Source organism: Oncorhynchus nerka, linkage group LG12 (genome assembly GCF_034236695.1).
Source record: "Oncorhynchus nerka isolate Pitt River linkage group LG12, Oner_Uvic_2.0, whole genome shotgun sequence".
Classification (NCBI taxonomy): domain Eukaryota; kingdom Metazoa; phylum Chordata; class Actinopteri; order Salmoniformes; family Salmonidae; genus Oncorhynchus; species Oncorhynchus nerka.
The window spans coordinates 64,876,803-64,891,460 of NC_088407.1; the positions used below are offsets into that span (position 1 = coordinate 64,876,803).

General features: G+C 41.6%; 1 protein-coding gene and 1 pseudogene across 1 annotated transcript; both read right to left on the reverse strand.

Annotated features, from left to right (window-relative positions):
• Positions 1-1,653: 1,653 nt before the first annotated feature.
• Positions 1,654-5,531, reverse strand: LOC135574121 (uncharacterized; annotated as a pseudogene).
• Positions 5,532-6,631: 1,100 nt separating this feature from the next.
• On the reverse strand, positions 6,632-13,853 carry LOC115138593 (cell division cycle-associated protein 4-like). Its single transcript, XM_029675603.2, is given in 4 exon segments — positions 6,632-9,978; positions 9,981-10,610; positions 10,917-11,053; positions 11,479-13,853. Coding segments are annotated over 2 exon segments (930 nt in total). The 5' UTR covers positions 10,602-10,610; positions 10,917-11,053; positions 11,479-13,853; the 3' UTR covers positions 6,632-9,669.
• Between the last annotated feature and the right edge of the window lie 805 nt (positions 13,854-14,658).

The following is a 14,658-nucleotide window of genomic DNA, read 5'->3' on the forward strand; positions in this document are numbered from 1 at the left end:
ATGAGGCACCCCCGCATGGCTGCCAATGTGATAAGGATGCAACCAGGGCCGATGCGGATGGCGGTAACTCACGTTCATTCCAGACACCATATAGAAAATAATTCTGGACTGCACTAATTTGGAGGGATGTCTCTGGAAAACTTCCACATTATTTCCAGGATGATCCGCTTCGATAACTGAGACACCAGACCAGCTCGGGAGCAGAGAGACAATCTATCTGCAATCAGGACAGTGTGGAACAAGTGAGTGGACCGCCTTCCCCTGTTTTACAACCCTCGGCCCAACGTTACTGTTGATGAGCAGCTTATGCCATTTAGGGACGCAGCACCTTCAGACAGTACATACATTCTGGGCTGCCTGTGATACTGTTTCATCATGTGTGGAACTTACAAGTGTATACGGGGAAGCCAGATGGAGGAGCCCCTGAGAAGAACCAAGGGATGTGGTTTGTCCAAGAAGTGACACAGGGACTCCGTGGCTACAACATCACATGTAATAACTTTTTCACTTCGCTCAAGCTGGGACAGGAACTCCTTAAAACGAAGCTGATGAATGTAGGAATAGTACAAAAAAAAGCCAGAGCTCCCAACTCAGGGCCTCTCGAGAGGAGTGGTGGTCTAAGGCACTGGATCAACGTGCTAGCTGTGCCACTAGAGATCCTGGTTCGAGTGCAGGCTCTGTCGCAGCTGGCCGCGACCGGGAGACCTGTGCACAATTGGCCCAGCGTTGTCCGGGTTAGGGGAGAGTTTGGCCGGCAGGGATGTTCTTGTCCCATCGCGCACTAGTGACTCCTTTGGCGGACTCCTCCGGCTCTCGACCTTCGCCTCTCCCGAGTCCGTATGGGAGTTGCAGCGATGGGACAAGACTGTAACGACCAATTGGATACCATGAAAAAGGGGTAAAAAAAATATATATAAAAAAGAGCTCCCACCTCAGCTGTTGAATAGATGGAACAGGCCTATCAATTCCTCTAAGTTTGTGTTCAAGGCCGACACGTCCCGTGTCCTATGTGCCAAAGGCAAAAATGTGGTACTCGTGAGTATGCTGCATAGGGATGGGAGAATCTGTGGCCAGGAACATCAAAAACCAGAAACCATAATGGATTATAATGCCACAAAATGAGGGGTGGACAATTTAGACAAGCTGGTGACCGGCTACAGCTGCAAAAGAAGAACCCTACGCTGGCCACTTCTGATATTCTTCAACATCTTGGACATCTCGTTTGTCTCGTACAACGCGTTTGTTATCTGGATGGTGTTGAACCCAGATTGGAACAGAGGGCAGCTCCAGAGGAGACGGCTATTTCTGGAGGAGCTGGTCAAAGCATTAGTAAGACCTCAAATCCAGAGGAGGCAACATATCTCAAGGACCCCAGCTTCTGCAGCCATCGTGAGGAGGATTCAGGAGGAGGATGCTGGTGCCCCATCCGCCCGACCCACAGAACAAACTCCAATACCGGAAGTAAGTGTGAGTGATGTTGCATGTGTGTGTCTGACTCTCCTACCTTGGCGTGCTGTAACTATATATGTGAGTGAGATGTTAGAAAAATACCTGAACGAAGTGTTTTCATCATTCTAGATTACAGCCGGTAGCAACAAGAAGAAGTGCTGCGATGTGTGTGGACCCAAGAAGGACAGGAAGACACAGTACACATGCATCAAGTGCAAGAAATACATTTGCAACACACACACACAGTACAATTTGTCCTTCCAATTTGTTCAGCTCAAAGAAATAAACATCAATAGTGATGAAAATCCTGTTTCATTTGTATAGCTTCAAGATAAACATGATTTATTCCACCCAAGTCTTGATTGCAATTGATTTGTTTACAAAAAACAAATGGTGCTTTAATTGATAAATGTGATCTAGCTGAGGTAAATGGCTAATATTAACCATGTATGCTGTCTATATTTCTTGTAATTTATATAAGTCAACATCTAAGTATTAAGTATTTTTTTACGTAAATTGTTATGGCTGTATAGTTTTAAAAATCCAATAATGTTGTGGGTCCATCAGACTTGCAAACATTGGGTTAATAACAAAAACACGAAAACCACACAAGGGTTAATATTCATTAACAAAAATCAAGAGGCAAATCTCTATTACTTTTTCATTATTTGTGGGTCAGATCTATGGCATAGTATGTGATTATGTTAAAACAGAATTAAACACAGAAATTGCAATGGGAAGACATCCACTGACGCAAAGCATTGTATAGTTTAAAATGTTATTAAACATAATTTAATTTCAATGTACGTATAAAACAAATACTGACATCTATCTGACTACATGAGCCAGGATAATGGCAGAATCTTTTCTAAGAGTTGATTCATTCCATATCATAATTATTTACAAATCTAAAAAGTTGATATTGCACATAAAAACCATTGAACACATTGACTAGTAGTATTTGATACAGCAGATCTACAAGCCAAAGTTACTATCAGCCTCCTAACAAAACATGAATGAGCTGGAGGAAGACATGTAACTTGCTAATAAGAGGAGTCATTCTCATGACCAATTGTTCTATTTTTGCTACACCTCAAAACAATGATGATCTGGAGAAACATAAAAGCTTACAAAAATGTATGACGGTCCCATTTGTCCATATATTTTATAAAATACCCATCTCTAAGATTGCGTTTACACAGGTAGCCAATTTGGATCTTTTTTCCACTAATTGGGCTTTTAACCAATCACATCAGATATTTTTCCGAGCTTCGATCTGATTAGTCAAAAGACCAATTGGTGAAATATCAGAATTGGGCTGCCCGTGTAAACACAGCCTTAGTCTCACTGTAGAAACCTGGCTTGACATCTTGAGGAGTGCATGGTACACATAGAAATAGAAGTAATGATTGGGTGTGTCTTCTTCCTGTGGATAAGTGTTGTGGAAAACTGGATTGTTTGTGCTTGAACTATTTATGGAATCACATTATTGGCGTCTTCCACATCTATCTTTCCCCCCATTGTGTTCCTCTGCTTTGTTAACCTGCCTAAATACTCTAAACCACAGACATGTTTCATGGGATTGGTCAATGGGGTATGATGGAGCTAAGCAGCACAAAGCAGCGTAACAGGGAGGTTATTACATGTGTACAACTCCATCTGAGCCAGTTCTCTTCCATACAGAGAAAACGAGGGGTTGGTGGATGAGAACACTCCTCCCACATGTCATTTGATTGGTTGGCGGGTTGAGTCTATGAATAGAAATGTAATACTGAGAGCAAAACAATCACCTTTTCACAAGTAGGCCCACCCTACATGACAAGATATGTAGTCCTACATTTTCCTCCCCCCTCTTATTTCCATCTCTCTCTCATCTCCTCCCAGCTAGTGCACTGGTGGGATGTCAGAGTGAATTAAGATTACATCCCAGTGCAGTGGCTGAAGAGAGACAAAGGGACATGGAGGAAGGGAGGATGATCCTGGGTTGTAATTGAGCCTTTACATGACACTCACACGTAGAGGAAAGCACTCACTGCTCAGCTCTCCACTTGATATATTTCTTAACTTTCCTCATTGAAACTCAAATACTACATTTCTACAGAATTATTTTAAGTCTTTAAGGCACTGTTTTTTAAAGGGAAAAGTGGCTGCTATAATTTGATTAAATGCAAAGATAATGTACAATTTCAAGAAGATGCATTATATAATAGCACAAGCACTAAAGGTAAAAGTATTTTTTCTCACATTCTGCTGACTCCCTCAAGAACTGAACATTATGTTCTCAGTAGATACACCGTCAAGTCTACGTCAGCTTAATAAAACCGCTCTCGTATGACAAAAATACTGATGATGTCCAAATCCTTAACAACCCCTTGATGTGAACTACATGTTTCATGAGTTGACTATGATCTCCATAATGTGGTCCAGATCATTGAGGTCGGTCAGACACTGCTTTAGTCCCTTGTCCCCCCAGGACGACACCACGCACACCCAGGATGGGTAGCCGGCCAAGGCCGAGGGGATATCAGAGTCGTACATGGAGATGTCAATGTCCTCAAAGATGTCATCCAGGGAAAGGTCTGTGAGGTTTCCCAGGGCTTTGTGCTCTGAGGTGCCCAGAGGAGCTGTCCTGTGAGGGAGATGTAGGAAACAAAGGGTGGGGCGGCGAGGGCGAGGAGACACCCAGTGCGTTTCCTTCAGCACACCCTGGGCAGGTGAGTGGGCCATCCTCCTCCCAAATACCATCACTGAGAGAGTCATGGTGGACAGCATTTAAAGGCAAGTTTGAGAGGTCAGTTGTGTGGGTAGGTGCATCAGGGTAAGGGGAGAGTGACTGGGCTGACAGGTCAAGACTACCTGGCAAATCCCTGTGCATGTCCTATTGAATCTGCCTCAGGGTATTCACCAGCAGCACTGAGCAGGGCAGGCTTAGTTCTGCTCCTGTTCGACTGCGCTGTAGCTTGTCCAGGCATAGGCTGAGCACCAGCTGCTGCAGATGAGGCAGGTAAGAAGACCCACCCTGAGCCTTGACCTCAGCCTTCTCTGGCAAATAGACCTTGAGCCCCTCTGCCTCATTACAACTGTTTCCGCTTCACGCCACGACCCAACATAGATCTAGACAGGAAAGACATTGATCACTTTCACTGATCAACATTTGAGTATGAAATATACACATCATTTGAGTCTGGTCTTCATATAGTTTTAAATCTAGTTTGTAATGTAAGGCTCTTGTTCAGTGAGTCGATAGGCTACTGTATTGGCCTACATGTGCAACGTGTGTACTTGCTGTTACTGTATTGGCCAGGTCTACATGTGCAACATTAGCCTAGACAGCAGATAGTGGGCGCTAATGGATGATGCTTTATGTACAAGCAGGTCCAATGGGGACACTTGAGTGTATTACCGGCTGGGCACATCAATCCTGGACGATAATGCAGCTCTAGCGCCCAATATCGGCTGCCTAGGGTAGTGCAACTTCTGTCTCGCTGTTGACAGTGCTCTAATTAACTACTGTATTTATGCATATTTTCATGTGTAAGACAGCAATAAATATGAGCTTGAGTTCAGGATGAATAATGCGTCCCAATATTTTTTCCATTATAATATTAACAATTTATGAAGTGTTGTTGAGACACAATTATCTAGAAAACGCAAACACAACATGCTAGTAATACTATCAATACAAATCACATAAACTAATCTACCTGTATTATACATTTACATTACATTTAAGTCATTTAGCAGACGCTCTTATCCAGAGCGACTTACAAATTGGTGCTTTAATTGGTGCTTGATTATGGAGCTACTGCATTTGATTCCAACTCCTCGGTTTATAAAATATCCTACGCATTGTCGATGATTCGTTGCTCTCTCAAAAGACCGTCATTTACACAGTTGAGTTTTCACTGCATCTTATTGAAATGTGAGGAAGGCAAGAAATCGTACAAATGTTTAGTTCAAAGGCCGTGTCTCTTTTCGTTATGGCTATCCCCCTGACCGCTGATAAACGTGTCTGTTTTGCTTGGAGGGGTGCGGGACTACAGGGACACATGGAAAGGCAGAGACAGTTCCCGGATACCCATTATGAAAGCAGTTGGTCGGCGAGACCGCAGACCAAGCCTCCACTAATTGTCATTGGGCGGTCTCTACCACTCACGGGGCTGGGAAATGTGCAACACATTTGAGGTTTGGAACTTTTTACATGCCTTGAAATTCACAGTACCCAGTCTACATCGCAGCGCATTTGACTGCAAATCAGAGTTGTTACTGTTAAAACCATCGAACACGGTTACAGACGCATGGATTACGAAGTTATTTCATACAATGTAACAATTACATTTTCCTTATGAGAAAATAACTATTGTGGTGGATTGGCCCATGTACATCCACGCAAGGTCAAAAGTATATTGTAATTGTAAAAAGTGTGTGTGCACATTACAAAAGTAAAGTATTACCTTGGGAGGAACAAATTAATTGGAACAAATTTGGAGATCAATGTGTCTTTCAATATGTTTTCGACATTTCAATTAAGATTTGGAAGAATATTCCATTAATACGTATAATGGTCTCACTTCATAATATAGTAAAATCTAAGTACCTAATTACTCCATTGTTAATATTTTTGTTATCATGAAAATAGTCAAACAATGTACCGTTTCAAATCCTGTGTTAAGAAATGCAATGTTAGTCTCATGGAATATAATTTCTTGAGCACTACAGAAATCAATTGATATTATGGTGTGCAATTACGTTGTTGAAGGTTGTACACTGATTAGTATGCACATTACACAGCTTACACTACAAATCAACCACAATACTTTAACTTACCTTTATACTAGCGGTCTAGCGGTTAGGATTCCTGGTTTTCACTCAGGCGGCCGGGGTTCGACTACCGGTATGGGAACAACTGTTTTGGGGCGACAGGTAGTCTAGTGGTTAGAGCATTGGGCCAGTAATCGAAAGGTTGCTGAATCGAATCCCCGAACTGACAAGGTAAAAATATGTCATTCTACCCCTGAACAAGGGGCAGGCTGTCATTGAAAGAAAGAATTTGGTCTTAACTGACTTGCCTAGTTTAAAAAAATATTTACAAAAGGTCTTTAAATAAAAGGAGAAATTTCATAAAATAAAATGTATTTACACGAAGACTAATTTGATCAAATTAATTACAATTAAAAAATGACAAGATTTGCACCTTTTATTTAAAAAAATATTTACAAAGGTCCTAAAATGTGTTCTTAATATAAAAATGCATATACTTTACAATTGTTAAGGTCTTTGAAATTCTAGCTGCTGTTTGAAGCAGTGACATCATTCAGAGGAGTTGTGGTGGTAATGACCAGAGTAATACTGTCAGATTTTACTGGTACGGTTTGCCTGAGTAATCTTTTCATCATGATAAGGAGACAATCTGAAAAGAAATCTTTAGAGAAAGAGCTGCTTGTAAAAATAAATTTAAAAAATGATAGTTGAATTCTGTACAAAATATTTTTTTGCAAAAGAAATGCATAGTGAATAGGGGGGTATTGAGTTGTAATTAAGCAATAAGGCAAAAGGGGGTGTGGTATATGCCCAATATATACCACGGCTAAAGTGTGCCTGGATAAAGCCCTTAGCCATGGTATATTGGCCATATACCATAACCACCCGAGGCATCTTATTTCTATTATAACTTGGTTACCAACGTAATTAGAGCAGTAAAAATGTTATACCCGTGGTATATGGTCTGATATACCACAGCTTTGAGCCAATCAGCATTCAGGGCTCGAACCACCCAGTTTATAATATATCACATGGGTATACACGGCTCAGTTTAAAAATCTACGTGGCATGTATGTATCTGTATTTAATAAATTAAATAAATTAAAAAGAATAACTTAATGGGTCAACCAATAATTCTTAATTTGTATTAATACAAATATCAGAAAATAAGGCTTCTTAATGCTGATATCAAGCAAGAGTTTCTCTAAATACTTTACAAATCTAGTCTAGGTTGTAAGGGATGGATTCAAATCAAGTAGGGAAAAAAACTGTGCCCATCTTGAGACTTAAATGCTTAAAACCAAACCATAGGAAGACATTGGTTGACTGGCTAAATTTAAATTTATCATAGTCAAAATATGGGGGGAAATTATATTAAATCATACTGGTAAATTTCCCAAACTGTAAATTGAAAAATATATATATTTCTATATACATACAGTTGAAGTCAGAAGTTTACATTTACTTTGGAGTCATTCAAACTCGTTTTTCAACCACTCCACACATTTCTTGTTAACAAACTATAGCTTTGGCAAGTCGGTTAGCACATCTACTTTGTGCATGACCCAAGTAATTTTCCAACAATTGTGTACAGACAGATTATTTCACTTATAACTCACTGTGTCACAATTCCAGTGGGACAGAAGTTTACATACACTAAGTTGACTGTGCATTTAAACAGCTTGGAAAATTCCAGAAAATTATGTCGTGGCTTTAGAAGTTTCTGATAGGCTAATTGACATCATTTGAGTCAATTGGAGGTGTACCTGTGGATGTATTTCAAGGCCTACCTTCAAACTCGGTGCCTCTTTTAATGACATCATGGGAAAATGAAAAGAAATCAGCCAAGACCTCAGAAAAAAAATTGTAGACCTCCACAAGTCTGATTTATCCTTGGGAGCAATTTCCAAACACCTGAAGGTACCACATTCATCTGTACAAACAATAGTACGCAAGCATAAGCACCATGGGACCACGCAGCCTTCACACCGCTCAGGAAGGACGCATTGTCTCCTAGAGATGAATGTGATGAATGTACTTTGGTGCGAAAAGTGCAAATCAATCACAGAACAGCAATGGACCTTGTGAAGATGCTGGAGGAAACAGATACAAAAGTATCTATATCCACAGTAAAAACGTGTCCTATATCGACATTACCTGAAAGGCCGCTCAGCAAGGAAAAGGCCACTGCTCCAAAACTGCCATAAAAAAGCCAGACTACGGTTTGCAACTGCAAATGGGGTCAAAGATCGTACATTTTGGAGAAATGTTCTCTGGGCTGATGAAACGAAAATATAACTGTTTGGCCATAATGACCATCGTTATGTTTGAAGGAAAAAGGGGGATGCTTGCAAGCCGAAGAACACCATCCCAACCGTGAAGCATGGGAGTGGCAGCATCATGTTGTGGGGGTGCTTTGCTGCAGGAGGGACTGGTGCACTTCACAAAATAGATGGCGTCATGAGGGACAAAAATTATGTGGATATATTGAAGCAACATCTCAAGACATCAGTCAGGAAGTTAAAGCTTGGTCGCAAATGGATCTTCCAAATGGACAATGACCTCGAGCATACTTTCAAAGTTGTGGAAAATGGCTTAAGGACAACACAGTCAAGGTATTGGTGTGGCCATCACAAAGCCCTGACCTCAATCCCATAGAAAATGTGTGGGCAGAACTGAAAAAGCTTGTGCGAACAAGCAGGCCTATAAACCTGACTCAGTTACACCAGCTCTGTCAGGAGGAATGGGCCAAAATTCACCCAACTTATTATGAGAAGCTTGTGGAAGGCTACCCAAAACGTTTGACCCAAGTTAAACAATTTAAAGGCAATGCTACCAAATACTAATTGAGTGTATGTAAACTTCTGACCCAATGGGAATGTGATGAAATAAATAAAAGCTGAAATAAATTATTCTCTCAGCTATTATTCTGACATTTCACATTCTTAAAATAAAAGGGGTGATCCTAACTGACCTAAGACAGGGAATTTTTTTACTAGAATGAAATGTCAGGAATTGTGAAAAACTGAGTTTAAATGTATTTGGCTAAGGTGTATGTAAACTTCCGACTTCAACTGTACATACATGTTTCACTAATATTTGTTTTACTCTTTAGGAAAATATGCTTCAGAAGATTGGATGTTCGGGTCTATTTGTGTGTAGTGTAATGACATTGTTCTTCAGTCCATACATATTACAATAAATAAAAACAAAAGTGGAAAAATAGATTGTATGACAAAAAGAAATATAGAAAAGTATGTAAAATAAGAAAAATCATAATGGTATAGGTTGTAATCTCTGCCCACTTAGAGATGCACAGCTGCATGTCGTAACACTGAATAAGTTCTTGATTTCATAAACCCTCAACATCTGAACGTATAATAACACCATATCCAAATATACGCACCACGTGCAGTCTGTAAAGAGTCAAAGTAAGTATGCAAGAAAGTGTGTTGTTTCTCAGGAGCCCACTATGATCTCCATGATGTGGTCCAGTTCATTGAGGTCTGATCGGCAGCTTGTGCTGGAACTGAGGGGTGAGGGCCCATGGGAGGACAGGCTCTCCAGGAGGTCATAGGGCCCCATCTTAGGAACGCTCTGCATTCCTGTCAGCACTGTATCAAGGTCGTAGTAAGACGCATCCACGTCTGAAAACAGTTCCTCCAGAGCAGGGTCGGGGCTGGGCGCAGGGTTTTTGATCTCGAACGTGCCAAAGACCTGCTCTGCTGTCCTGGTGTCCTCCACCAGGCTGTCACGCTCCCTCTCCTCCCCTCTGAGCCAGACCCACACTCCTCACTGTCCTCCTCCTCCTCCTCATCATCATCATCATCATCTTCACCTGTCTCCTCCTCTTCCCAGCAGGGGTCCATGCCAAAGGTGCCTGGCAGGTAGGAGGTTGGGGCTTGGGGGGAGACAGTGGACATAGTCATCCCCACCTCTGCCGCCGCCGCCTCCTCCTCCAACACCTCCTCCGCAGGGCAGCCCTCTGAACCCACCACTGGGAAGGGCTTGGGGACCTGCTCCCCCTGGGCTGCCTCTGTCTGCCGGCACAGCACCTCGGTGGCCACCAGGCGGTCTGCAGAGCACTGGGCAGCAGCGTTGGCAGCACTCAGGGCCTGGGTCATGATCTGCCAGGTGCCGTCCTGGGTCATCTCCTCCTGGATCTGCCTCACCGTGTTGGCAATCAGCACCGAACGGCACAGATTAGGCTCCACCAGCATGTGGCACAGCTGCAGTTTGATCAGGGACATGTCCAGCAGGGACTGCCGCTGCAGGCTGTAGGACGACAGCATCCTCACAGCTGCCAAACTCGACTGATTCACATCCTCACCGCCTGCCACAGGTTCCTCCCTGGAGTCGGAAAACTTGCGCTTCGTGCCCTTCGGGAACATTTTGGCTCTCTGGGGTGAAGGGAAACAGAAAGAGTGTTATTGGTGACAAACCGGTCACAAAAACTTCACATTCTAACAAACACACATGATATCATGAAATACTTTGTTGTCTTGATGAATTTTAGTTATCAAAACTACATTCAAAAAATGTATGAATTTATAATTTGTGGTGTTATGTTTGAAGTGTGTGGCATAAGGACAAACTTTTCATTGGTAAGAGAATTTCATGAAGAAGAATCTCTACAGGTTAGCTAAATATTAATGTAATGTGCTACAGTATAAATAGCTTGTTGTTTTTCTGAAAGTTTGCTATACCTTTCCTGTTGAGAGGCACAGGCATTAGCATAGCAGCTTGGTCCCGGCTGCAGCGCTTCAGTACTTTTGTACAAGCAACAAGCAGCTTTTGTTCTGCACCCTTTCTGCCCATTTTAGGCCAGTCTGAAGCAAGGCTCCTGCTGGGCGGAACAACCACACTTTTAACAGACCCACTGAACCACCGAAAATACAGCATGTTACCAACCAACTACCATCACTGCGGTCAAAATCAGGACAGGTCAGGCTTTTCTCAACAACAAAAAACACAATCAGCTCATGTACATACACTATCCCACCCCACTGCCACCTGTCGTCAAACATCTAAATATTGGCAAAAGTGAGTTCACTTCTGTACTACCGGAGTGAAGTTAATAGGACACATACTGGGTGAGAAAAGTCAAAAGAATACCACAGGTTTAAATGTGATATGTTTGAGATATACACACACCATGCTCCAAAAAATATAACTGCTATAATGTAATTAAAGGGAAAGGAGGAACAGTGAAAATAACCTTCCTGAAGCAGTATCTCTGTCTGAATGAGAAGATATCAGAAGACTTGCCTCAAAACAACAGGGGACGGCTGTTGACTCCAAGGGACCAACAAGCAGGGAAGAGCAGAGTAGGGAGAGAACACAGGACAGGAGCCTGTGTGACATCACACTACATTTTCCATCAGACTAAAACAAAGGAACTTCTGTCAGGGTGTGCATCTCCTCAGAGAGAGCAGTGGCTGGGGCAGTAATTGGAGTTACTACTCTGCTACATGGATCAACCATCTACGAAGCAAGAAATTATATCAAACAGGAGACAAGTATGAAATAAAGTAAAGCTAATAAAGTAACATTTTGGTTCAAAACAGCAAACATTTGCACTTAATAGATTTTAACACTATACTAGCTTATGGCAAAAAAAGCACAGTTGATAATAGCAACTTAAGCAATGTTCCTAATAAGCAAATGTCTTGTATCTATCTATTCTAGGGCTGCAGGGATACACTGTGGACATCACAGGGGCACAATCTATCAGTCTGCCAAGCAAAGGACATTGAGCTTTGGTCCTACCTGAGAAGACATCTCAGCACTGAAGCAACAAATAACATCACAAGTGACACTGTCGCATTTACTGTATGTTTTCACCATTGGAAGCAATCAGGAGAGTGCTTTTGAGTGTGTTAATGAACCTAACTTGAGTGCAGACTTTATGGCCGACCACTTAGCCTAACCATTGCTTTCACTAGAGGGTGGTTATGTGCTTCTAATGTCATTAGCCATCAATAAACCATGATGAAAAACAATATATCACATAATTGGACTGGTGCCCTTACTGAAATCTAAGATCATGTTAGCTGCAAGAACTGAAGACTGCAAATGGACCTGCGTCAGACCACTGATAAAATGCACAGTCTTATACAATCCTCTGGGGTACAAGACAACTGTCAAATTCAGCAAATGCTGTGTTCTAAATAGCTAAACCCCAAATAATAATTCCATATTTTCTAGTCCAATTCATGAGTAGCGTTGCCAGGTACCCTATTCAAAATACAAAATATGAGGCAGACACATGAATGTACTTTCTCGGTTTCTCTTTTGTTACCTTAGTGGTAACTGTAAAAAAGAATGGAGAATTTCTAGCTAAGAAGCAAAATACTACACAAGTAACAACAACACAGGGTTCATGTTAATGCACCATTTCACCCACAAACAACAGGTGTCTACTATGGGAGTATAGCTGATTGGATATCTGAAAACAAGGAAAAAAGGAGGCGCAATCATTTTGATAAGAAAAAAATAGTTAGTGGTGCCAGGCAGGGGACTTTTTGCTCTTTATGAACACTGCAAACCTAAAATGGCCTGTTCAATACAAATCTGTTAGGTTGTAATCCATTGACAAATAGGATCTAATAGGTTAATGTGGCTATAAGAAAACAAAACATAGGTCAAGCCAACATACACCCCTTCAAATTAGGACGGCAGGTAGCCTAGTGGTTAGAACGTTGGGCCAGTAACCGAAAGGTTGCTGGATGGAATCCCTGAACTGACAAGGTAAAAATCTGTCGTTCTGCCCCTGAACAAGGCAGTTAACCCACTGTTCCTAGGCCGTCATTGTAAATAAGAATTTGTTCTTTACTGACTTGCCTAGTTAAATAAAGGTTAAATGAAAAAAAAATCTTTAAAGTTGAATCATTGTTTTGATGAATCAAGGTTTTTTACTCCAAACAATTAATCTGTCAGTACCAAATGTAAGGAGGGAACCTCATTCATGTATGCTGTGCTTGTTGTACTGTATGTGTTATGCCTCAGTTATATTACACCGTTCTAAACGTCAAAGAGCAGCAAGGCTTAATACATAAAATAGCATTAACACCCACAGCTCCACCAAAGATTCTCCTCCTCCTCGTCTCTGGCTCCACCTAGGCATAGTCTCCCCTCCCCCACAGTACTGACGTTGACAGTATTTCCGCTGCCGCTTATGCTTATTTGAATGGAGAAATTAGCTGACTACGCAACAGTGCGAGTGTGTATCCTGCAATTCATAATAGGTTAATACAAAAATATGTAAATAATGAAATTAGTTATTTATATTGCACTCACTGCAATCGCGCATGTCCTTCTCTAGTAGCTGTACCGCATGCTTTGTCTAGCTCGAGCAACAGGGACGCTGGGGCGACAACGGAGATGAGGCCATTTTGAAATAACTAACTACGTTACCTACTGTAGCTAGCTAATTCCCACTCTGCGATATAATTGTTTAACTATAAAATAACGGATATAAATGGGGTAGATTATTACAACACTGTTTTTAAAATGATGAACTTCCCCTTTCCAACTACATTTCTCCACTCTCCCTAACTGACATGGATACTCCCGCATGAAAATTGTTTAGCTACCTAACTACCGTTAGCTAACGTTACCTAGCTAAATGTGTAGCTAGCGCCCCCCCCACCCCCCACCCCCTCACCAGATTAACATTTGACAAGAGTTTCGGAGATAAACATTTCAATAAATGCCCCATATCAATCCTAACAAATAAATACAGTCGGTTAATTAATTTGGCGTACCTTTATTTTTACTTTATTCCGGTGTTGGTCATAGGATCCTCTGTAGAAAGCGGAGATCGGGCTGAGATGAGATCATTTATGCCACGGCTTCAAAACTAGCTACCTCGTCTTCACTGCTCCCTGCTTGCTACGGCCAGGGAGCAGGAGGGGTGAATGGGGCGGGTTCCATGCATCTGGATAGACAGGCTGTCATTGTCACTTGAACGAGAGCACCAGAACAAAAGGTACACTCCACACTCTCAAAACGCAAAGAAATGACACAGCAACAACAGCACATGTAAATCAGAGCTCGCGTGCGTTTCCCCCCACAACTGCAGACTGTAATCAGTGCATAGCGAGGAAATTGTTATTTCAAAGCAAAACATTTTTGTTTTTAAATCAACAATAAATTAAATACAACTACGATGAGTTATACAGAATTACAGAATATGATGACATTGGAGCTTTTGACTTAATTTATCTTTTTTTTTTTCATTGTTCAAATTTGGTTTACCAAGGATTTTTGTTATCCTCTCTTTTGACAAATTACTCTTCCAATCTTACTCTAATTCGTGGGTGTGAAATTGGATGTGTTTGGCCAAAAACGTAGTGACGGTACAACACCGTAACCCGATCGGAAATTGCGGCGAGTAGTGCGGACGAAAATGAGAAGTGTAGAAAAAGTTGGTGAAGCAACAGCTGT